At 46.4% G+C, this 24,952-nt stretch overlaps 1 protein-coding gene across 1 annotated transcript; it reads right to left on the bottom strand.

Moving 5' to 3' along the window:
- Positions 1–613: 613 nt before the first annotated feature.
- SF3A1 (splicing factor 3a subunit 1) lies at positions 614–24,942 on the bottom strand. Its single transcript, XM_032229171.1, has 17 exons — positions 24,778–24,942; positions 23,678–23,793; positions 21,784–21,988; positions 19,535–19,792; positions 19,332–19,406; positions 18,279–18,429; positions 16,655–16,848; positions 14,770–14,887; positions 14,383–14,568; positions 11,725–11,846; positions 10,174–10,410; positions 8,576–8,786; positions 6,682–6,711; positions 4,348–4,502; positions 3,087–3,188; positions 2,343–2,414; positions 614–950 (listed from the first exon to the last, which is right to left on the bottom strand). The coding sequence occupies exons 1-17, from the start codon at positions 24,838–24,840 to the stop codon at positions 849–851; spliced, it is 2,397 nt and encodes a 798-aa protein (XP_032085062.1). The 5' UTR covers positions 24,841–24,942; the 3' UTR covers positions 614–848.
- Positions 24,943–24,952: the final 10 nt, after the last annotated feature.

The raw sequence follows: 24,952 nt of genomic DNA, 5'->3' as shown, positions 1-24,952 counted from the left end.
TTCCAGAGGGCAAAAAATTGTCGAGACCGAGCCCCAGTTAGGTCCCTAAAAGAGAAAGCGCTTCTAACATCTAACCGAGAGGAGGAACCCACCCTGCCGACCCTATGGAACGATCTCCCCGTGGAGATTCGTACCCTCACCACCCTCCAGACCTTCCGCACAGCCCTCAAAATCTGGCTATCCCGTCAGGCCTGGGGCTAAAGACTGTAACCCACCCGAATGGTATGAATGTTGTGTTTTTAATGATGTATTGTCCTACGTGTTAAATGTTTGTTTCCCCCCCCCCTTTTTCGAGTTGTAAGCCGCCCTGAGTCCCCCCAGGGAAAAGGGCAGCATATAAATAAACTTCTCAAATCTCAATCTCAAAATCAAGGAGACCTGACAAGGTTCAGGTGGGAAATCGATTTTTTTTTTTTTTTATTAATCTAGCAAAACTTGCTTGTCCCTAGAAAATTAAACTGGTTCACCCAACGGGTAAAAAGATTCCGAACCAAAGGAGATCCACCCCAACTAATCTTAAGACGCAAGATTACATCAAACCCAGACCCTGCGAGGGATCAGCCTGCTAGGGGGAAAAGACCCCGACGAGGAATTAAACCAAGCCACTTGCTGGAAGACAAAACTCACTACGGATACAACCGCCAGCTGCGGAAAGGAACACGGGATTAGCACAAATCTCTCACAAAGACGGTATGGGTTAAGGTCGGTTTCCTCTAGACTCTGGATTACCAAGCAAATGCACAGGGCAAACAAAACTAGCCCGAAGAAGACACACACACAACAAGCCTGGTTGAAACTTAGGTGGCAAAGTTAGGCAGCTGGATGTACATCATGCCGGAGGTGGGCGCTCACTTCTTCCGCCCCCCTCTCTCTTTGAGCGCCAGGTGGATCATTGAACCGCTCATCATATTGTAGTAAGCCAAGGAGTTGGAATCTTTGATGAAGATGCCCTGGAAGACAATTAAGACCAGTTTCAAGACTTAAAAGGGTGACATGATGGCAGTCTTCCGGTGTTTGAGGGGCTGCCACAAAGGGAGGAGGGGTAAACGTATTCTCCGAAGCACCAGAGGGCAGAACAAGCAGCAATGGATGGAAACTAATCAAGGCAAGAAGCAGCCTGCGGCCCCCCACCTCCTCCTTCTCAACGAATCTAGCTAAAAACACTCTGAGAAACATCCTGGGGTGTGTGTGTGGAAAATCCACTTAAGGCTTTGGGCCAATGCCAGACAGACTGATTTTTTGGGGAGGCGGGGAGGGGGCAAGATCCATGCACCCACGCACTGAATACACGCAGACTTGTTCTGCTCAAACTCGGGAAGCTCGAACTTCCCAAGAAGCTGCTGATTCTGTTCTACGGAGGAAGGATTGAGTCCCTCATCTGCAGCTCCATCACTGTCTGGTTTTGGCTCTGCAACCCAACAAGACGGACGGAGACTTCGGAGGAGAATCGGAACAGCAGAAAGAAACAAGGGCTGCCAACCTGCCTTCCATTGAGGACCTGCGCACTGCACGAGTCAAAAAGAGGGCTGTGAAAATATCTACAGACCCCTCGCATCCTGGACACAAATTGTTTCAACTCCTACCCTCAAAATGACTCTATAGGACACTGCACACCAGAAGAACTAGACATAAGGAGAGTTTTTTCCCCGAACGCCATCACTCTGCTAAACAACTAATTCCCTCCCCACTGTCAAACTATTCACCAAGTCTGCATTACCACATTACTATTAGTCTTCTCATCGTTCCTCTCACCCATCTCCCCACACTGATGACTGCAGGACTGTAACTTTGTGGCTTGTATCTTTACGATTTATATTGATATTGTTTCCTGGTTCCTTATTTGTACCCTATGACTATCATTAAGTATTGTAGTACCTTAGGATTCTTGATGAATGTATCTTGTCTTTTTATGTACAGTGAGAGCATCTGCACCAAAGACAAATTCCTTGTGTGTCCAATCACACTTGGCCAATAAAGAATTCTATTCTGTTTTATTCTAATTCTATTCTTCTCATCCAATTATAATTCTATTCTATTCTTATTTTACTCTATTTTATTCTAATTCTATTCTTCTCTTCTCATCCAATTATAATTCTATTCTAATTCTATTCTATTTCTATTCTGTTCTCCAAAGAATATCCGGTTGGCATTCACAGCCAATGATTACGGGAAGTAATTCAAGCTGAGAAGCGGTGGAAGAGGAAACAAGGAGAAAAAAGTTCATTCTAAGCCAGTGACTCTGTGTCAGGAAGACTACAGCTGGAGTAAAGGAGGAGGATCTACCTGGTGAATTGTGGCATCGGAAGCGGAAGGGGTTCCATTTCCAAGGCCGGGGGACTCACCTCGTACTGGAGTTTCTGTTTCCCGGCGGGCATGCCGGTGGCCTCGTGAATCTTCACCTTGATAACGGAAACCTGCGGGCCAAAGGAAACAGGCGCTCTTTAGGAAAAGATGGTATAAGCATCAGGGAAGAATCAAAAAAAGCCCCAAGGATTTTGCCATGACTGGGACGCGGTGGCTCAGTGGCTAAGACGCTGAGCTTGTCGATCAGAAAGGCCAGCAGTTCAATCCTGAGTGCCGCGTAACGGAGTGAGCTCCCATGACTCGTCCCAGCTTCTGCCAATCTAGCAGTTAGAAAGCATGTTAAAAATGCAAGTAGAAAAACAGGAACCACCGTTGGTGGGAAGGGAACAGTGTTCCGTGCGCCTTTGGCATTGAGTCATGCCGGCCACATGACCACGGAGACGTCTTCGGACAGCGCTGGCTCTCCGGCTTTGAAACGGAGACGAGCACCTCCCTCTAGAGTCGGGAACGACTGGCACATATGTGCGAGGGGAACCTTTGCCCTTATTTTGCCATGATGGAAAGTTAAGAAGCACCCGGACGAACTTGACTGTGCTTTAAACCCAGGAATTCCTTGACTTAAAACCATTAGTGGCCATCTGAAGTTACACTGGTGTGGGGGCTCCTCCTCCAGGACTCGGATCAAAGCGGGTTACAACTGAGCCTAATGTTTCTGACGCCGTAACTCTGAACGGCCGCTGAATGAACGGTTCTACCTGTAGAATGTTGGCCAACTTACGTACCTGGTCGGAGAGCGGGAGGGTGAACACCAGGACTTGGCCACCCAGCTTCCATTCCGTTTTGTCCTGCATGTTCGGCACCTGGACCTTGACGGTAACTGGACCCTGGCGGGGCAGAAATGAGGAGGAGGAGAAATCAAGGAAAATCACTGAAATTTGAGTTTTAGATGCAACGCCGGCCCTTTCTGGATTGTTTTAGAAAAGGGCTGGTTCCAACCTTCCATTCATGACTGTCACGACATATGGCCAAATTTGCGGGCTCGATTATAGTCGTAAGTCTAGGACTATCGGAATAGAACTTCTCAAGCAGTGTTCAGAAGTCTGGATGTCAACCCCCGAAGAGGCCATTTTGAGCCCTGACACACTGGAGGGATAGGGGGGGAAATAGAGAGAGTTGGGGTGTTTTAGTCAAAGCAAAATATTTTCTCTTGAGAACCAAGGTCATTCCTGCAGGTGCTCGGAAGGAGGGGACTGGAGTCACTTAGCAACTGGAGGTGTATCCCGATTGGACCATGTGACTGATTGTTTTGAGAAAGTGAAAAACTTTTACTTTTAATTACGTGGAAACTGCAGGAATGCTCAAGAGTCGGTTTTCACCAGCTGGTGCCAATGTCACATATCCAATAAACTTATTCTTTAAGAAATCTACCTGCCTCAGAGATTTTGTTTGCTGTGGGTAGGTTACTTGGAACCCTGACACTGGACTTCAACTCCCAGAATTCCCCAGCCAGCAGAGCTGGCTGGGGAATTCTGGGAATTGAAATCCAGACTTCTTAAAAGGGGCGAGTTTCAGAAACACTGCCCCAAGGAAATTTGTGAAATTAGCTAAACCGGCCCCAAGGAAATGACATACCCCAGATTTACCACAAAGGTTACAGTTAGTCCTTGTCTTACAACCATTCATTTAACGACCATTTGACGTTATAAGGCCACTGAAGAAAGTGACTTATGATGTTTTATCCACCCTTGTAATCACTGCAATGTCCCTGTGGTCATGTGATCAAAATCCAGACGCTTGCCAACTGGCATGAATTTACGACCGTTGCGGTTGTTTCCGGGGTCACTATCTGTGACCTTCCGACAAAAACGAAGCCAATGGGGAAGCCAGATTGACTCAACCCCCGAACTTAACAACTGCTGCGATTCCCTTAGCAAGTAAGGAAGTAAAATGGAAGAAAACTTGCTTAGCTATGGACATTTCGGGTTCGATTTTGGTCGTAAGCCAAGGACCGTCTGCATGGCATAAAAGGGCATGACTCTGCACCTTGTTTCGGCGGAGAAACTCTTCCTCCGGCATCAGGTTCTCTTCGGACTTGAGTTTCTTGGAGGCCGGCTCATCCTCCATGGGGGGTGGGGGGTGGACTTGAGGCATGGGGGACGGAGCAGAAACAGGAGCTACAGGGGGCGCTGGAACAAAAGCTGCAACAACAGAAACGCTGGTTTGACAAGAAAACTGGCGGTGATATTTGGAAGGCGGTGCGGGGTAGGGGGAGGAGAAATGGTGTTCTACAACGTCCTCAAGCAGCGGGTGCAAACACGGCGCTCAAGTGGTTTTATTTCCGAGTCGGATTCAGAATTAACGGTCGGGATTCCTCCTTTGCCTGAGTTAAACGGCCTCTTGAAAACAGCGGTCACAAAAATGCCCGTGTTAAGCCCCCCCCCCCCCCCGTTTTCTTCACGGAGAATATTGCAAAGGCCAGCTGCTTTTTGATGCATGCAACAATGCAGGGCCCGAATGCGCTTCCTTAGCAGGCAGGCAAGACCACGGCGGCTCTTCAAGCACGAGACCCGTTGGGACACCCGCTGCCTTGGAGGAGGGGAAGACACAAGAAAAGGAGGAGAGGAGGAAGTAACCAGTCGTAACCCCAAAGCCAAAATAAATAAATAATAATAATAAAGCTGCGTTAAAAAAAAATCAGCTGAAAGCCTAGGGGAGGCCTGGCACCCCTCTCTCTTCCCCCCAAATGCCGCACAAGCCAGATACCCCATCGGCCAAAAGTCTAGGGAGATTCTCTGTCATCCAGGTCATGGTTGTCCCAAAAGTGTTGTCAGGCCTGCAGCCATCTTTTCTTTTGGGTCTTTGGCCTGCCACACTTTCTGTTATTCTACTGTGCCTTTTCTATGGTGGGAAAATGGGATTGTACGGGGTTAGATGCTATGTAGCCATAACAACATTCTTTCTAGAAATCCAAGGTCATTCCTTTGTCTCTGCACTTTGCAATTACCTCCAATAGACCGATTAGATCCCACAGATTAGGCCTCCTCCGAATTCCATCCGCCAGCCAATGCCGGCTGGAGACTACCCGGAGGAGAGCCTTCTCTGTGGCTGCTCCGACCCTCTGGAACGAGCTCCCCGTGGAGATTCGAACCCTCACCACCCTCCAGGCCTTCCGCAAAGCCCTTAAAACCTGGCTGTTCCGACAGGCCTGGGGCTAAAGAGCTTTTGCCCCCCCCTCGAATGGTATGGTTGTTGTATGCTTTTAAATTGTGTATTGTTCTGTTCGTCTTTTTATCCCTTATCTGTATCCCCTTCCCTGACTTGGATTGTGAGCCGCCCTGAGTCCCCTCCGGGGAAAAGGGCAGCATATAAGTGCAATAAATTCAATTCAATTCAATTCACCTGACTGAAACTGGATGGATGGAAGCTGTCAGCATGGCAGTGGATGATTGGACCATGGGATGGACTTGTGGGTGTGTGGAGGGCAAGATCTTGAACCAGGAAGCTTTCAGATTCAGGTTTCCCCAGATGTGCCAACGTGGCTCTCTTAATAAATTGGAACTTTGAGAAATACTTTGCCTCGGATTCTGATTTACTTTTGGATGCTATTTGGAACGCTGGCATTTCTTTGGCCAGGAAAACTTGGGTTTTGCAGGAGAAACATGAAGGTTAAATAAGAGGGAATGCCTCGCCTCCAGATGGTATCTTGTCACAAAGTGGTGATGCCCTCTGCACTTCCTTTGTGACGTGCCCAGCGAGGGGATGCGCTGATCGACTCTTTGCAACCTGTGCTGCCGAGATCTCTACCTGTCCTAAAACTCTTAAAGAGGGGACTGAGATCCTTTTAAGGTCATCGAGTCCCAATTCAAAGTGGGAACTTGAAGCCATCCCATCTCAAGTAGCTATTTGACTTCGATCTGGACACATCCCCCGTTTTGGCCACTGTGTGGCACATTATTGTGCTTGCGAACTCCACTTTTTTTTTTTTAAAGCAAATGCCACAGACTTCCCTGCTTGTTACTTGACAAGCCAACCTTAACAGCTGCACAACAATTTACAGCAATGTAGCTCAGCGAATTATTATTATTATTATTGCTTGCGATACGATGGGTCCCTCTGTCATAGGAGGCCTCTAAGCTCCCTCGCGAGGTGGACCTCCGGCATCCAAGTTAGCATGCAACCACAACATCTTAAAGAGCAGCAACAGTCAGGGCAAAGAATCTACAGGATCCGAAGGACAGACAGACAGAGAGACAGAAGTGAGGGACTTGCCAGGGTTCCCCACTCTGGACAGACAAGAAGTGGTGAATGCATGCCAATCAGAGCTGAACATGGAAGGTTAGCGATTAGCTGAGATCACAGTGACATTGAAGAAGTTACCTGGACTGCCGACTGGTCCCTGTCTGTAGCCTATATTGTAAAAATTAAATATCATTAGTTCAACAGCTTAGCTCAATTGAAGTTTATGATCATAACTCCACACACCCCCTCCGGTGTTTCAACCTGAAATGCAAATCCCAGTCTGTTAATTTACCCAGCAACCAGGATGCAGGCGAACAGTATGTATACGTTTATTTAACTGAATTCTAAGGATTAGGGGGTGGGGGGTGGGTAGCGTGCTTTCTTCCATACCAATGGAAAACTCCCAGTGCAACCCCCCCCCTCCAAAAAAAAGGGGGAATAAGAAACAAAATTAGGAAGATGGACTGGATGAGGAGGACAAGGTGTGCTAATTTTTTATTTTTTTTACAAAACAAGTTTCGTTGAGACCAAGGTTGGCAAATAATGCCTGTGCCCATCATCTCTTTCTGCACTTTTTAAGAGTTCTTTGGATGAAAGAGGGATGTATAAAGTGACTGCTGCTTGGATACAGATTTTTTAAAAACAACCCAAAGCAATTTAGGGAGAGAGAGCAAACATTCACTACTAGAGCATTGCATCTAAAGGAACAGAGGATCACTAAACAATAAGGTAAAGGTTCCCCTCGCACATATGTGCCAGTTGTTCCCGACTATAGCAATAGCGATAGCAGTTAGACTTATATACCGCTTCATAGGGCTTTCAGCCCTCTCTAAGCGGTTTACAGAGACAGCATATTGCCCCCAACAACAATCCAGGTCCTCATTTTACCCACCTTGGAAGGATGGAAGGCTGAGTCAACCCTGAGCCGGTGAGATTTGAACAGCTGAACTGCAGAACTGCAGTCAGCTGAAGTAGCCTGCAGTGCTGCATTTAACCACTGCGCCACCTCAGCTCTAGGGGGCGTTGGTGATCATCTCCGTTTCAAAGCCGGAGAGCCAGCGCTGTCCGAAAACATCTCCATGGTCGTGTGGCTGGTGTGACTCAACGCCGAAGGTGCATGGAATGCTGTTCCCTTCCCACCAAAGGTGGTTCCTGTTTTTCTACTTGCATTTTTTTTTTACGTGCTTTCGAACTGCCAGGTTGGCAGAAGATGGGACAAGTCACAGGAGCTCACTCTGTTACGCGGCGCTAGGGATTCGAACCGCCAAACTGCCGACTTTTCTGATCGACAAGCTCAGCCACTGAGCCACCAAACAATATCTGAATATAAATACTGAAGTAATTCGGTTTTGTTCTTAATTACCTGTTTGCCAAGGTGGCGCTGTGGTTAAATGCAGCACTGCAGGCTACTGCTAGATCAGCAGTTCAGCGGTTCAAATCTCACCGGCTCAGGGTTGACTCAGCCTTCCATCCTTCCGAGGTGGGTAAAATGAGGACCCAGATTGTTGGGGGCAATATGCTGACTCTCTGTAAACCGCTTAGAGAGGGCTGAAACCCTATGAAGCGGTATATAAGTCTACTGCTATTGCTATTGCTGACTAGGTCACGACTGAATGGGTTCGTGCATTTTTACCATTTAGAACCATCATGCTGTAGGCGTAACCTATCGAGCCAGAACGTGGTTTGAGTCTGGCTTAGGTTATGCTTAAAATTTTGCTTTAAAGTAGCCAGAATGTTGGCCTCCTCCAAATTAAGAACATTTACCTTCAGCTCAAAATGGGGTGGTGGGTTGTTTTTTTGCAGCAATAAAATCTTACGTGGAATTTTGTAGCAAAACGGTCTTTTTTTTGGAGTGAAAGCATGCTCTCTTAAAAAGCGACACCTGGCAAATGTTTTTTGAGGGCGCTGTTGAAGGCGCTATGGGGTGGGTGAGCGTTGGGAAGGATGTACCTCCAGAAACCCCCCAGAGACCTTGGATCCGGAGGACCCGTCCGTGTTTCCTACAGTGACGGCTATGAAGAGGAGCACTGACCTGTGGGTACAATCATGGGAGGAGGCCGTGGGGCCATAATAGGTGGAGCCGAGGGTGGCATCGGGACGACATTGATCCGGGGGGCGTGGATGATGGGGGGCATTGGAGCGGCGATGACGGAACCGGGTGGTAAGCGGACCACGGACGTCATCGGGGGACGAGGCATGACCGGCACTGCGCTGACGACAGTGGTGCGAACTGGAGGGGGCATCTGGAAGGCAAACCAGAGTCAAAGGGGAGCTGTGGGAAAGGGACCAGACCGGAAACCAGGATATTTTCAATTTCACTCTGGAGCAGAGGCCGGGTCACCTTGGATGAGCCCACCGCCCAGGGATTGTGGGGGAAAGAGGGTGAAGGAGAACTTACTGTATTTTTCAGAGTATAAGACACACCTTTTTCTCGCAAAAAAAAAAAAAAAGAGGGTGAACATCTGGGTGCATCTTATACACCGAATGCAGCATTTTGGGCCTCCCTGAACCCCACCCCCTTCACAAAAATGGACGTGCAGAGGGTTTGGGAGGCCTGCAAAGTGGGGGGCTGTGGAGGGCAAAAACGAGCAAAAAGTAGGCCGTTTTTTGCTCGTTTTTGCCCCCCAACCCCTAGGAGTAATCTATAAGCCTTCCAAAGCCTATGCATACCGTTTTTTTGCAAAAAAAGGGGGCAGTTTTTTGCTCGTTTTTGCACCCCTAACCCCTAGAAGTAATCTATAAGCCTTCCAAAACCTATGCATGGCCTGTTTTTTGCAAAAAAAAGGGGCCGTTTTTTGCTCGTTTTTGCACCCCTAACCCCTAGGAGTAATCTATAAGCCTTCCAAAGCCAATGCATGCCCTGTTTTTTGCTCACTTTTGCCTCCCAACCCCTAGGAGTAATCTCTAAGCCTTCCAAAACCTATGCATGTCCTGTTTTTTGCACAAAAAAAAAGGAGCCGTTTTTTGCTCATTTTTGCCCGCCCCCCCAAGCCCCCAGGAGCACTTTGCAGTTTTTCACAAAAAACGAGGCGTGCAGAGGGTTTGGGAGGCCTGCAGAGGGCAAAAACTTTTTTTTTTTTTAATTTACCTCTTCAAAATCTTGGTGCGTCTTATACTCCGAAAAATACGGTACAAAGGAAGGCAGGATACAAACCTAACCATGCAAACATTTTGACTGCCGAGATGAAGTCGGTACAAGGAGCGCTCGACTTACGGCCACGACTGAGCCCAAAGACAAGCTCAGTGAGACGTTCGTTAAGCAAACTTTGGCCCCATTTAATGACTCTCCTTGCCACGGTTGTTAAAAGTTAACAACCCCGGCGATTAATAAAATAAAAATAAGTTAATAAACTCATTGCAGTTGTTAATAACCCTGTTGTTAAGTGAATCTGGCTTCCCCATTGTGGGACGGTCGTGAAAGTGTGACTCGCAGACATTGCAAATGTCACAAATAGGAACCTGGAACCTTGGTCACATGACCATGGCCGTAGGTGTGAAAAACGGTCGTAAGTCATTTTTTCCAGTGATGCCATAACTTCAGTCACCAAATGAACTGTTGTTGAGGGCTACCTGTATCTACAGCAGGCGAGGGGGGCTAAGGAGGGAAGGTTCGCTTGGGGAAGGGCTTACCGCAGGAGGGCGGGGCATGGAGGCAATGGGCGGAGCACCGCTCGGCATGTTGGGGGCCGAGGACAAAGGCGGAGGCATCTCGTTGGGTTTGCTCGGCCCGATTTTCTCCTTGGTGTCGTCTTCTGGCACCAGCCCTTTGGCCTTGTGGATGGCCTCAATCTGCTCTTGCAGGGTTATGTTGGCCTGGGCAGCCTGCTGCGTCCTGGCCATGCTGCCTGAGTGGCCGTCCCAGGTCACCTGAAACAAGGGTCAAGCTCGGTCAGTATCGATATATATTCTGATCATCATCATTTCATCTTCATTTAACTCCCCCCAATGCCTTGCGGGGTGGAGTCTGGGCAACTGAATGGAAGTAGCAGAGTGTTTGAATGGCCGGATGCTATTCCCTGTCACCAGTACGGAGTTTTGTTCAACACACATATTCTCAGTGTGCCCAGAGAAGAGAAATATCTGCCGTTACCTAGGATTGAACTCACAGCCTCCTGACTGTGAGGCGAGAGCTCCACCTCTAGGCCACCCCACCACCACTCCTGATGTCATTTCATAATGACTGATCATCACCCTCTTAACGACCCCATAATCCCTTGCAGGGGTGGAGTTTGAGCAACTGAATGGAGCCAGCAGAGTGTTTGAATGGCTGGATGCCGTTCCCTGTCGCCAGTACGGAGTTTTGTTCAACACACATATTCTCAGTGTGCCCAGAGAAGAGAAATATCTGCCGCTACCTAGGATTGAACCCACAGCTTCCTGATTGTGAGGCGAGAGCTCTACCTCTAGGCCACCCCACCACCACTCCTGATGTCATTTCATAATGACTACTGATCATCATCCTCTTAACAACCCCATAATCCCTTGCAGGGGTGGAGTTTAAGCAACTGAATGGAGCCAGCAGAGTGTTTGAATGGCCGGATGCTGTTCCCTGTCGCCAGTACGGAGTTTTGTTCAACACATATATTCTCAGTGCGCCCGGAGAAAAGAAATATTTGCCGCTACCTAGGATCGAACTCACAGCTTCCTGACTGTGAGGCGAGAGCTCCACCTGTAGGCCACCCCACCACCACTCCTGATGTCATTTCATAATGACTACTGATCATCACCCTCTTAACGACCCCATAATCCCTTGCAGGGGTGGAGTTTGAGCAACTGAATGGAGCCAGCAGAGTTTTTGAATGGCCGGATGCCGTTCCCTGTCACCAGTACGGAGTTTTGTTCAGCAGATCAATTCTCATTGTGCCCAGAGAGAAATATCTGCCTCTGCCTAGGATCGAAGTCACCGCCTCCTGACTGTGAGGCGAGGGCTCCACCCTGAGGCCACCACACCACTCATTCTCTCTCCAAACATATTTATACTAAGTGTAAAATCCTTCCATTCCTCACCATCCAGTCAGAGCCAAAGAAACTTCTTGGATGAGAAGCGAAACGTCTTCAGAGAGAAACCAGAAAAGTCCAGTTGCCTCTTGAAAAAAAAGAAAGCACCTCTGGCTGCAGGTGAAATGGCCGGCCAGGTGTGGAAGGGAAGACCTTCTCCTGGCTGCCCTGTCAGGGACATACCTTCTCTTCGGGCTTCTGGATCTCTTCTTCACCAATTTTCTTGCCGATAGCCGTTTCCTCTACACCAAAAATATCCGTACGGCGTTCAGCCAGCTGCTTCAAACTGCTTTCAATATCCAGGCCTAAATGGACAGGAATTAAGAAAAGGTTTCATTTCTTTTTCCCCAAGATGGGACACAATTCAAAGATCCCCAACTGCCAGAAAAGATTGACTGATTTATAATGAGATCCGTGAGGCCACCTAGCTGGGAAAAAAATATTATTTATAATATAAACATAAAATTACAGAAATAACACAATAGCATACAACAGTGGTTCCCAAACTTGGCAACTTTAAGACTTGTGGACTTCAACTGCTGAGCTGGCTGGAGAATTCTGGGAGTTGAAGTCCACAAGTCTTAAAGTTGCCAAGTTTGGGAACCACTGGCATACAACATCAACACAAGAAACACCCCCCCCCCAAAAAAAATACATCAATTATCTCTAACAGGAGTCCATTCTAGGTCTTTTGAAGCCTTCCTAGATGCCATCAGGGCAGGGGAGGTCCGGATCTTGGGAAGGACCTCATTCCAGAGGGCACCATTCTTGCTAGGAAGCCAGAGGTTGTGAGTTCAGGTCCCGCCTTGGCTATGAAAACCAACTGGATAACCTTGGGCCAGTCACTGCCTCTCCACCTCACTCACAAAGTCGTTGTTGTGATGGTGCGGCGACCCTGCACCCTTAATAAACGCATGCTGGTTGCCAAGAAACTGAATTTTAATGACGTGACTGAAGAGATGCTATGACAGTTGTTAGGTATAACTGTGGTAACAGAGGTTAGAATGCAGTATTGCAGGCTAACTCTGCCGACTGCCAGGAGTTCGATTATGACCAGCTCAAGGTTGACTCAGCCTTCTGTCTTTCCGAGGTGGGTAAAAGGAGGAGCCGGATTGTTGGGGGGCAAGAGGCTGACTCTGTAAACCGCTTAGAGAGGGCTGGAAAGCACCATGAAGCGGTATATAAGTCTTAAGCGTGATTGCTATGGCTATAAGGATTGTCAGTCAATTTTTTCAGCATTATAGCAATAGCAGTTAGACTTATATACCGCTTCATAGGGCTTTCAGCCCTCCCTAAGCGGTTTACAGAGTCAGCATATCGCCCCCACAGTCTGGGTCCTCATTTCACCCACCTCGGAAGGATGGAAGGCTGAGTCAACCTTGAGCCGGTGAGATTTGAACCGCTGAACTGCAGATAACAGTCAGCTGAAGTGGCCTGCAGTACTGCACCCTAACCATTGCGCCACCTCGGCTCTCTATAACTGAACGGTTGCTAAACAGTCGTAATGTAGGTGGCTCTTCATTTTTAAAACATTAAACATATCCCAGGTGCAACGTTTCCTAGAAATAAATTTACAGATGGTCTGAACTGCTGCAGAATAATTTACCTCACCAATAAGGTAACGGTTCCCCTCGCACGTATGTGCTAGTCGTTCTCGACTCTAGGGGGCGGTTCTCATCTCTGTTCCAAAGCCGAAGAGCCAGCGCTGTCCGAAGACGCCTCCGTGGCCATGTGGCCGGCGTGACTCAACGCCGAAGGCGAACAGAACGCTGTTCCCTTCCCATCAAAGGTGGCTCCTATTTTTCTACTTGCATTTTTTACCTGCTTTCGAACTGCTCGGTTGGCAGAAGCTGGGACAAGTCACGGGAGCTCACTTTGTTACCTGGTCCTAGGGATTCAAACCGCTAAACTGCCGAACCTTTCTGATCGACAAGCTCAGCGTCTTAGCCACTGATCCACGGCATCCCTATAAGTCAAGGACTACCTGTATATTAAAGTGTAGCAAATTCTCTAACGTTATCATCACACCTGGTTAAATGTTAATGATGAAAAAAGTTGGTACAATTTGAGGTGGGTGTTACAGCCGAACATGTCACAGCAAGGAGAATTGAGTGTGTAAGTAAGTAAACAGAATGGGCTGGCTCATACGTAAGGTTCATCTTCAGATAGAGGGTCTTTTTAACAGGATAACAGAGTGGAAAGGGACCTCGGAGGTCTTCTAGTCCAACCCCCTGCTCAAGCAGGAGACCTGTAAAGGGGATTCGAACTGCTGACTGTCAGCCTCTGCTTTGCTATCGCTTCAGCTGCCATGAAACGGGGAGGGAGGGCATGGTATTTGGGAGGGGTTACTCATTGTGCTGGAGGAAGGTTCTGGAGTTCACCGGCTGATCGGACTACGCATGCGTGGGTGTTCCCGCCAGGACTAACGGCACCAACATTCCATCTTCGTGATGCCTTTTGAAGTTATCTCACACCTGACACTTGGAAGAATTATGATTGGACTGGAACTGTGATGCCAAGGGGTGGGGAATGGGCTAGTCTATATATCAATCGCTTTCGCGCCTAAATAATCAGACTTCGCTTCGCTATGCCTTTAATCATTCTTAATTAGTAAAAGTACACTTGATTTCCACCCATGGAGTCTCGTGGTCTTTCTTTCCTAATTAATTAATGGAGAGGTGCTGACACCGACCTTTCTGACTGACAAGTTCAGCGTCTTAGCCACTGAGCGATCGCGTCCCTAGCACCTCACCAATATTCCATGTCAATCGAATCCAAAGTATTAAAATAAGTAGTTAATTAGTCCGTGACGGCTAGCGAGGAGATGCTGGCTGGGCTCACCTGGGGCATACACTTCGTCATCCGTCTGCTTCTCTCGCAAAGAACGGTCTCTTTGTTCCAACCAGCGGGGATCCAGAAGGCCGATCCGCATGTGTTCCTGCATTTTGCTGGCAGGGATCTTCTCCCCCGTAATGGGGGAGACCAGATACTCGTCTGGAGCTGGGGTTGGGGGCAGAGGCTTGGAAGCTGGAGGGAGCAGAAAAGTCACGTGTTAGGAATGGGTTTTTTTCCCCCCGCCCCCTCCCTGGCTGCGGAGACCAGAATGCGCAAAATAAACCTCCAGGTAAAGTTAGCGTTGCCTGGGGAATTCTGGGAGTTGAGGTCCACTCGTCTTGTCAAGTGGCCAAGGTTAAGAGACACTGACACAGGCTCTGGAGGTCATCTTACCTTTCGGATCATAATCTTTCCGGACGATGACTTGATCTGGAGTCGGGGGCAGCGGTGGGGGCATCGGAGTCTCTGGAGGTGGGGGCACCTTCTGGCTGTCGTCTTCGTCGTCAGAACCCTTCAAAAGTCAGGGGGAAAAAAAGGAGGAGGAAGAGGAGGGTGAGAGGGCAGTAATTAATCTCCAATTGCTCCCATCCACTTCCAAGCCCTGAAGATCACTCAATCTGTTCTGCCTGCACCAACCCAGGAAGCTCAAACTGCCTAAGGAGCTGTTGATTCTGTTCTACAGAGGAAGGATTGAGTCTCTCATCTGCACCTCCATCACTGTCTGGTTTGGCTCTGCAACCCAACAAGGCAGACGGAGACGTCAGAGGAGAATCAGAACGGCAGAAAGAAGCAATGGCTGCCAACCTGCCTTCCATTGAGGACCTGCGCACTGCAAGAGTCAAAAAGAGGGCCGTGAAAATATCTACAGACCCCTCGCATCCTGGACACAAATTGTTTCAACTCCTACCCTCAAAATGACACTATAGAGCACTGCACACCAAGACAATTAGACACACAAGGACAGTTTTTTTCCCCCAACACCATCACTCTGCTTAACAACTAATTCCCTCAGCACTGTCAAACCATTCACTAAGGCTGCATCACTATTACTATTAGTCTCCTCATCATTCCTAACACCCATCTCCTCCCACTGATGACTGCAGGACTGTAACTTTGTGGCTTATATCCTTACGATTTATATTGATATTGTTTCCTGGTTGCTTATTTGTACCCTGTGACTATCATTAAGTGTTGTAGTACCTTAGGATTCCTGATGAATGAATTTTTGTTCTTATGTACACTGAGAGCATCTGCACCAAAGACAAATTCCTTGTGTGTCCAATCACACTTGGCCAATAAAGAATTCTAATTCTGTTCTACTCTTATTCTATTCCATTCCATTTTTATTATTCTATTCTAATTCTATTCCATTCCATTCTTATTAATCTATTCTTATTCTATTCCATTATTATTCTTATTTTATTCCATTCCATTCTTATTATTCTATTCTTATTCTATTCCATTCCATTTTTATTATTCTATTCTAATTCTATTCTATTCAATTTTTATTATTCTATTCCATTCCTATTAATCTATTCTTATTCTATTCCATTCCATTCTTATTATTCTATTCTTATTCTATTCCATTCTTATTCTTATTCCATTCCATTATTATTCTATTCTTACTCTATTCCATTCCATTTTTATTATTCTATTCTATTCCATTCTTATTCTATTCCATTCTTATTATTCTATTCTATTCCATTTTTATTATTCTATTCCATTCTTACTAATCTATTCTTATTCTATTCCATTCTTATTATTCTTATTCTATTCCATTCCATTTTTATTATTCTATTCCATTCTTTTTATTCTATTCTTCTTCTATTCCATTCTTTTTATTCTATTCTATTCCATTCTTATTATTCCTATTCCATTCCATTATTATTCTATTCTTACTCTATTCCATTCCATTTTTATTATTCTATTCTATTCTGTTCTTATTATTCTATTTCATTCCATATTTTCTATTCCATTCTATTCTATATTTCTATTCTATTCTATTCTATTCCACATTCTATTGATATTGTTTCCTGATTGCTTATTTATACCCTATGACTCTCATTAAGTGTTGTACCTTATGATTCTTGACGAATGCATCTTGTCTTCTTATGTGCACTGAGAACATATGCATCAAAGCCAAATTCCTTGTGTGTCCAATCACACTTGGCCAATACAGAATTCAATTCAATCATACCACCCAAGCGTGAGATTCGGAGGAAAAACCCGTCAAGGTTCCCCCCTCCCCCCAATGAGGGGGTCTGTTTTCATCACTCACTTCGTCCATGTCCTGCACTTGGGTATCCTGGTCCAGCTGGGAGGGAGTCTCGTCCGTCTTATCTTGCTTGTCATCTTCGTCGTCCGATTCCACCTCCATCTCCACCTCTTCGCTCTCCCCGAACTTCTCGTAGCGTTCCTGGATCAGGATGCGAGCCCCTAGTTCCTCGGGAGTGGTCGGCGGAGGAAAGTTTCCTTCAAGAGAAAGGAGGGAGGGGGGGGGGGAATTCTTGTTAATTGTAACAAAGTGGATCCCAGGGAGAGGCCTGGCCTGCCTTCGAATCGTTAATTCAAACCGGGATTTAAAAGTAAATCTTTGCAAACTTAGCAACTTTGGATCGGAGGGGGCTGACTGCTGTGAATTAACTGTGATCTATCCTCCGCGAGCTGCACTGGCTACCCATTAGTCTCCGGATCCGCTTCAAGGTGCTGGTCGTTACCTATAAAGCCCTACATGGCATCAGACCTGGGTACCTGAGAGACCGCCTCCTGCCGATCACCTCCCATAGACTGATTCGATCACACAGGTTAGGTCTCTTCCGGATTCCATCTGCCAGCCAATGCCGGCTGGCGACTCCCCGGGGGAGGGCCTTCTCTGTTGCAGCTCCAGCCCTCTGGAACGATCTCCCCATGGAGATCCGTACCCTTACTACCCTCCCGGCCTTCCGCAAAGCTGTTAAGTCCTGGCTGCTCCAGCAGGCCGGGGGGCTCTCGAAATATCCAGCCCCCCCGGAGATTGTGACTGTTGTATATTTTAATGTTGTTTGTGTATTATTCCCCCTCCCTTGTTTTATTGTAAGCCGCCCGGAATCCTTCGGGAGTGGGTGGCATACAAATCAATAAAACTATAAACTATAATCTTGGTAACCTACCGTATCTTTTGGAGTATAAGACGCACTTTTTCCCCTCTAAAAGAGAGTGAAAAATTGGGTGCATCTTATACACCGAATGTAGTCCTGCCCACCGCCAGCCCCCCACCCTTTGGCTTCTGCCTCCCAGCAATTTGCCTCCTTGCAGCAAGCAGCCGGTTTCAGTTTCAGCATAGGCTGATTAGCACAAGCAACTGATTGTCGGTTGGATCGGCCTCCCGACCATCAGCTGCTTCAGGCTGAAGGGACCGCCTGTTGCTGCCTCCGCGCACCCCATTTCCCATCCATTCCAATCCCCGCCGCCCGGAACGGGTGGAAAATGGGGTGCGGAGAGGCCGAAAACAGGATGCGCAGAGGCGCCAACAGGCTATGAGAATCCCTGCAGCATGAAACGGCTGCTTGTCAGGAGGCCGATCCAACTAACAATCAGCTGCTGTGCTAATCAGGAAACTGACTATTTGTTGCAAGGAGGCAAATTTTCTTTTCTTGTTCTTCTCCCCAAAAGATAAGGTGCATCTTATACTTCGGAGTGTCTTATAGTCCAAAAAAATATGGTAATTTGTTCTGCAACGCCCTTCCCTGTTCAAAAGCCGGCTGGGACTGAAGGTGGAAATCATGCTGGAGGACCACATTCCCCAGGTCTTAATGTCTGTTTTCTCCTTCCTGGTATCTGTAGTGGTTCCTGGCTGCCCTCTGCACGCACAGAGCCTTGGGGAAAAAAAGGAGGGCGCTTTTGAAATCAATGAGGGAATGAACCTTGTTCCGAGGGCTGGAAATCCACTGTTTCCACCACCACAAAATCGTGCCAGTCGATCTGGGCATAAGCCACCCTCTCGCGCTCCTTCTCCTCCTCTTCCTTCTTCCGCTCACGCTCCTGGAATTTGGCCCACTCGACTCTGTAGCAGGCCTGCCGGCCAAGGGAAACAAAGAGTCCTTATGAGGAGAGGCCACAGAAAAAAACCACCTGTTCTGACTGAGGCTCCCCGAGAGCATGAAGCAAACTCCTTGTCTCGACAAAAAACCCTTTTATTAATGTACTGTGAATTCTGCTCATTCACCTCCAGCCAAGTTTTTCAAGGGAGGATTTATGGTCACAGACTTTATCAGGCTTGGAGAGCTGCCAGGCGGAGATCTGCAACACCTGGCAAGGAGTCTTGGAGAGTTGCGAACCAATGAAGAGAACTAATGGTCTCCTGCAAATTCCACTCCCCTTTCGCTCCTCTTTTATTTCCTCTGGGAGGGGCCATTCACCGTCCACCTGTGGCCTTCCTCCCAAGTCAACCCCTGTTCTTTAGCTGTTCCCTTCTTCCGACAACTCACACTGGGAACAGGCTCCAGCTGTTCTTCTGCCTCACTGATGTCTGACTCCGAAGGAAGCTGATAACTGGCATAGACTCTGCCCCCACCCTGCCTCCAACACAGAGCCCTCATCAGAGCCTTCCCCGACTGGCCCAGGTTCCTCCCCAACCTCCTCAGCCTCCGAAACTGCTGATGGAGGGCCACAAAACTATCCTTCTTTTAAAGAATTGGGGAAATTCTCCTTTTCATTAAATTCAGCCTTAAGGGAAGAGATCGAATTATATCTCTAAGTCAAAACCCACAAACACCCCCATTTTGTACCAAAATCCAGATTTATTCTATCCTTCCCACCAAAACCCACGTGTGTGTTGCACCGAAATAGCAAAACAGTATCCAGCCTGGCTAAATTGGATTAATGTTCTTATCTGGGATGGAAAATGTTAAGTATCTAAATGTTAGAAGCAAATTACAGACACACACACACACACACACAAAATATTCCTCAGTTACCTGATCTAAGACTTCTTTTGGATTTTCAGCTTCCTTCTTCAATTTTATGATGAGACCCTTTGGTGGGATCAAGATCTGTAAAAACACACCCTTTTAATATTCCTCATGAAATCAATCCTATTTCTACAGTACAGTTTTTTTGTACTAAAAATATACTTTGTAAAACCTCCCACCCCCTTGCATCCAAAGAGCATTATCTTCACCTTGGTGTATTGTTCCACCAGCTTGGTGAAGTAATTGAAGAGGCTGTGCTGGGGACGCAGGAAGTCGAACTGGTAATTCCTCTGTTCCTTCTGCATCAGCTGGGTCAGGAACTGCCGGCCGTTGCGAGCCACGAACTGGGCGGTCAATTTCACCACATCCAAGTCAAAAGCCGAGATGGAGGGAGGGTCTGCAATGAACTCAAATTCTGGCGGGGGCTCCTTCGGAATCACGGTTTCTTGAATCACCTGGGCCTGGACCTGCAGAGGAAAGAGAGCAGGGGTGAAATTCAAATTTTTGTTTTTACTATTGGTTCTGTGGGCATGGCTTGGTCAGCATGGCAGGGGAAGGATACTGCAAAATCTCAATTCCCTCCCAACTCCAGGGGAAGGAAACTGCAAAATCCCCATCCCCTCTCCATCCTGGGGAAAGGATACTGCACAATCTCCATTTCCTCCCCACTCCAGGGGAAGGATACTGCAAAATCTCCATTTCCTCTCCATCCTGGGGGAAGGATACTGCAAAATCTCCATTCCCTCCCCACTCCAGGGGAAGGAAACTGCAAAATCCACATTCCTTCCTCTCTATCCTAGGGGAAGGAAACTGCAAAATCCCCATTCCCTCTCCATCCTGGGGGAAGGATACTGCAAAATCGCCATTCCCTCCCCACTCCAGGGGAAGGAAACTGCAAAAAAATCTCCATTCCCTTTCCATCCTAGGGGAAGGATACTGCAAAATCTCCATTCCCTCCCAACTCCAGGGGAAGGAAACTGCAAAATCCCCATCCCCTCTCCATCCTGGGGAAAGGATACTGCAAAATCTCCATTCCCTCCCAACTCCAGGGGAAGGAAACTGCAAAATCCCCATCCCCTCTCCATCCTGGGGAAAGGATACTGCAAAACCTCCATTCCCTCCCAACTCCAGGGAAAGGAAACTGCAAAAAAAATCTCCATTCCCTCTCCATCCTGGGGGAAGGATACTGCAAAATCCCCATTCCCTCCCAACTCCAGGGGAAGGAAATTGCAAAATCCCCATTCCCTCCTCTCTATCCTGGGGGAAGGATACTGCAAAATCCCTATTCCCTCCCCACTCCAGGGGAAGGAAACTGCAAAATCCCCATTCCCTCCCCACTCTGGAGCCAGCCAGAGGTGGTATTTGCCTGTTCTAGGAACTGCTCAAAATTTCCGCTACCAGTTCTCCAGAATCTGTCAGAACCTGCTGAATTTCACCCCTGAAAGAGACCCAGAACTCCCGATTGTCTCTCCGCTCCACGGATTTTATTTAATTATTGATCACATTCCTACACTGTAGAAGCGACTGAGTGATTTTCAGCGATGTAATAAAACATTAAAAAAAGATGGGTGTTGGGGTTAACGCTAAAGTTGAAACTTGAGAAGTAAAAGCGGAATTCAACGTTAAAAGTTCGGAAGGCTAAAAAGTTGACAAGGCAGAAATTTCAAGCCATCAGCTTGTGTCCTGCTCTTAGGCCTCCCACCCTAATTGGCAGAACCGGGGGTTTTACACCCTGCTGGGAAACCAGAGTGGTGGGGGCTCACCTAAATTCTGCAGATAACATCTCCCAAAGGGTGGGGGGGCAACGCAAAGACCTCGCCAGTTGGCATTTCTCCACTGACAGGATATGCAGCGTGCCTTCTCTGTTGGATGCCAAGCTATTTCTTCAAGGATAAGAAAAAGAAATCGATGGACGAAAGGCGTTCATCCATTTCTGGCTCGGAAACCCTCCTTTTCCAGGAGATGAGTAAGTCAAGAGAAGCGATAAGCTTTTTAAAAAAATTATCTTGGCCTTATGTGTAGAATACCACGTGGCATGACAAAACCGCGCTCCACTAAAGCGCGCCCAATTAAACCGCGTCGCTGAGGTCATCAGCAGTGCGACAACAGCGACCGCGGAGAAAAAAGGGCGCTTTAAAAAGCGCTTTGAAAGCAAGCCGATTCAAGTTAAGGTAAGGGTTAGGTTTAGGTTTAGGGTTAGGTTTAGCGTTAGGTTAAGGGTTAGGGTTAGATTTAGGGTTAGGTTAAGGGTTAGGGTTAGGTTAAGGGTTAGGTTTAGGGTTAGGTTAAGGGTTAGGTTTAGGGGTTAATTTTAGCTTTAGCGTTCACAGCGTGCTTTTTTTGTCGCGCTGTGATGACGTCAGCTACGCGGTTTCATCGAGCGCGCTTTAGTCGAACGCGGTTTTGTGGTGGAACCGAATACCAAAGGAGCTGCACAAAGAGAAGAAGTTGTTTGTACCTTTTGGGGAAGCTGCTGCTGGGCGCTCTGCTGGGCCTGCATAACCTTCGGAATGGCCGCGGAGGGCTCCTGCGCCTTCCCTTCCTTGAACTCGTTGACTTTGTGGCGGTAGTAGGCATGGTAAGGGTCGTTGGGGTTCAGGAAGTTGAATTTGGGGTTGTTTATTTCATTCTGGCGGATCCGAGCTTCGAACTCCGGGCCGTTTCTGGGAAATTGTAGAGGGGAAGTTAAAAGCCAAACCAAACCAAACTTGTTCAGAAGCCACGACAGACACCCCATCATCTCTCTCAAAGCCAATTTGACATAAATTCAAAATATTCCAAGCACAAAATCACCGCTGAACTATTCTGAGCTTGAAAAGGTCCATGTTTGCAGCTTATTTGGCACCCGAGATGGGAGACTGTTTCCAGACACTTCCAGAATAGTCAAAACAGCATCAGTGTGTTTTCTGTGTCTAATGAGACATTCTTACCTCAAGTGAAGGCAGCCTGAGTTCAAAACCAGAAATACTAGCTGAATATCATGCTACGTTACAAAATCATGAGATTGGGCTTGATAAATTGACACAACTTGAAAATAAACAAGTTTATTGGTATATATATGAAGTGACTATTTAGAACACTTTGTTGAAAAATGAAGGAATAACATTTTTGTTTGAATGTATGATGTACAAGGGCAATAATGAACATAAGCATACTCGATAGATGATTGGTGGGATTATGTATAATTGAAAACAGTGATATAAAAATATAAATAGTTGGTAAATCTTTTTTATATTGTAAAAATATTCCGAATGGGATAAGTGATTATATAAAGGCATATTGTTATTAAACAGACAATCAAGAATGTTAAGGGAATTAGGTTTATTGAAAAGAAAAAAAAATATTAATCGTAATTGAATAGACGTTGTACAATGAAAGCGAGGTATTTAGTTATATTAGATGGAAAACCTGTGTAAATGTAATTGAGAATATGGATGCAAAAACACTTGTAACCAAATGACATGCTGTATGTAATGGATGAGAATTTTTTTATGTTTTTTTTTTAATGTTTAAAAATAAAATAAAAAATTTGCAAAAAAAAAAAAAGAAGAAGAAGAAAATAAATGAGTAGTTACAATCGGCCTCTCCTCTCCCCTTCTCTCCCTCAAACTTGCCCCCCAGAGGCCTCTCCTATCTTATCCCATTCTCTCCCTCAGGCTACCTCCTTAGCATCAGAGTGTTTTCCAGGTGGGGACGGGGAGTAGAATGTCTAAACTCCCAGCATGAGTCATGCGCCGGCCATGCCCACATCCAAGTGGCAGTTGGAACAGAGTTCTTTTCAGGTGGGGAGGGGGAGTAGAACATCTTAACTCCTTAGCATCAGAGCGTGTTAATAATACTGTATAAGAAATACTAATGATCTGATGGTCGTTTTGTCAAATCCTTTCTTAGTGAGCACCTAGAAACCAAAAGGATCGTACGTGTCAAATTTCAAGTTTGTAGGTTTTAAGTTTCTGGAGATTTCGTGATGATGCATGAGTGGTAGTTCGCTTTTATATATATAGATTTCAGGCATCGCAATCAGAAAACAACTTGTACTACTGGGGAGTTCTTAGCACATGAAATCTGGTTGGCCTCCTTCTTTCTGGTGTTTTGAAGACCTGGCTTTTCCAGGCCTTGGGCAAGCATAGGGTTGTTTCGCTTTTGTTCCTATCGGATTCTTATCATCTTTTACTTATTATGTTTTTCCTTTGCTTTTACCGTGAGCTACCCAGAATTGTTACAAGTTGGACACTGTACGAATCTATTCAATAACAATAAGCCCAGTTCAATCAGACAGAGGTTACCCAAAGTCTCTTTGCTGCGTGCCACAAACGGAATTTATGTCGCGAGCTTCACCTAAGCTTTCTCACCTAGCCACAAAGCTGGCTGTCTTGTCCACGATATTCCTAACCTCCGGCGGCGGGTATATAATTCCCACAACTGGTTTGGCTGGTGTGGTTTCTTCCTTCTGTGGCTCCTCTTCTGGCTGTGGGGGAGACATGAGAAGGCATAATTTAGGTTTATCAGAATCAGAATCATCACAATGGTTACATTTGTAACGCGGTTGTTAAATGTTGATTTTGCTGGTCAGAAGGTGGCAAAACGGAATCACGTAACCCCAGGACACTGCATTTTCCATTTAAAATTTTACAATGTTTTCAAATAATTTTTTTTGCAATGTTTTCAATTCAAAATAGTTTCAAATAACTTTTTTTACAATATTTTTGATGTAAAATTTTAAACTTTAAAATAGCTTCGACTTAAAACTTTACAATATTTTCGACTTAAAATTTTACACTATTTACCATGTAAAATTTTTACAATATTTTTAAATAAAATTTTATATTTTGAATTAAATATTCTTGGATTAAAATATTTTTGAATTTAAAAAATTACAATATTTTTGAATACAAAAATTACAATATTTTTGAATACAAAAATTACAATATTTTTGAATACAAAAATTACAATATTTTTGAATACAAAAATTACAATATTTTTGAATACAAAAATTACAATATTTTTGAATACAAAAATTACAATATTTTTGAATACAAAAATTACAATATTTTTGAATACAAAAATTACAATATTTTTGAATACAAAAATTACAATATTTTTGAATACAAAAATTACAATATTTTCGATTTGAAATTTTAAACCATCCTGGTTGGGTTTCCTGCCCTTTAATGTGCTACACAACCCTTGTCCCCCTTGGCTTCATTTCCTATCCAAACTGGCTGGGGACCATGGGATTTGCAGTCCCACCTATGGGAGGGCGGAGCTACAGCAAGAGCTGCCTCCAGCACCTTTTATCACTACAATTCCCAGCACATCCCGCGCCTCTCGCTAAGCACTCTGGGAGAAAGACCAGCCCCGCCCCCTTTTCCTCTGAGAGGCCCCAGGCGCGGGGGGGAGGGGCTGAGAAGCGGAGGAGTCCTCATTCCCGAAAACGAAAGCCGCGAAATACCTGCTTGGGTTCCGGAGGAGCCGGCTGGGCGGGCGCCATCGCCTGCACCGGTCCGGCCGGCATGGCGCTCCTTCTCCGCGGCGGGACCGAAGCTCCGCGGAAAACGGGACTGTAAACCTCGGCGCTAAAATGGCGGCTGCAGCCAGAATGCGCGCGCAGAGGGAGCCGCCTCCGC

This window comes from Thamnophis elegans, chromosome 13 (assembly GCF_009769535.1).
Source record: "Thamnophis elegans isolate rThaEle1 chromosome 13, rThaEle1.pri, whole genome shotgun sequence".
NCBI classification, from domain to species: domain Eukaryota; kingdom Metazoa; phylum Chordata; class Lepidosauria; order Squamata; family Colubridae; genus Thamnophis; species Thamnophis elegans.
The sequence above is the reverse complement of the archived record's forward strand: the minus strand, read 5'-3'. Positions and strand labels throughout refer to the sequence as shown.

Bases quoted from the DNA above. Each gene is read 5' to 3' on its own strand.
- SF3A1 (XM_032229171.1), bottom strand. From the start codon at position 24,840: ATGCCGGCCGGACCGGTGCAGGCGATGGCGCCCGCCCAGCCGGCTCCT. The intron at 14,888-16,654 runs GTGAGTGATGAA...TGACTTTTGAAG, and splicing joins AAGTGCAGGACATGGACGAA to GGTTCTGACGACGAAGACGA. The intron at 951-2,342 runs GTGAGTCCCCCG...ATTGTCTTCCAG, and splicing joins AACAGAAACTCCAGTACGAG to GGCATCTTCATCAAAGATTC.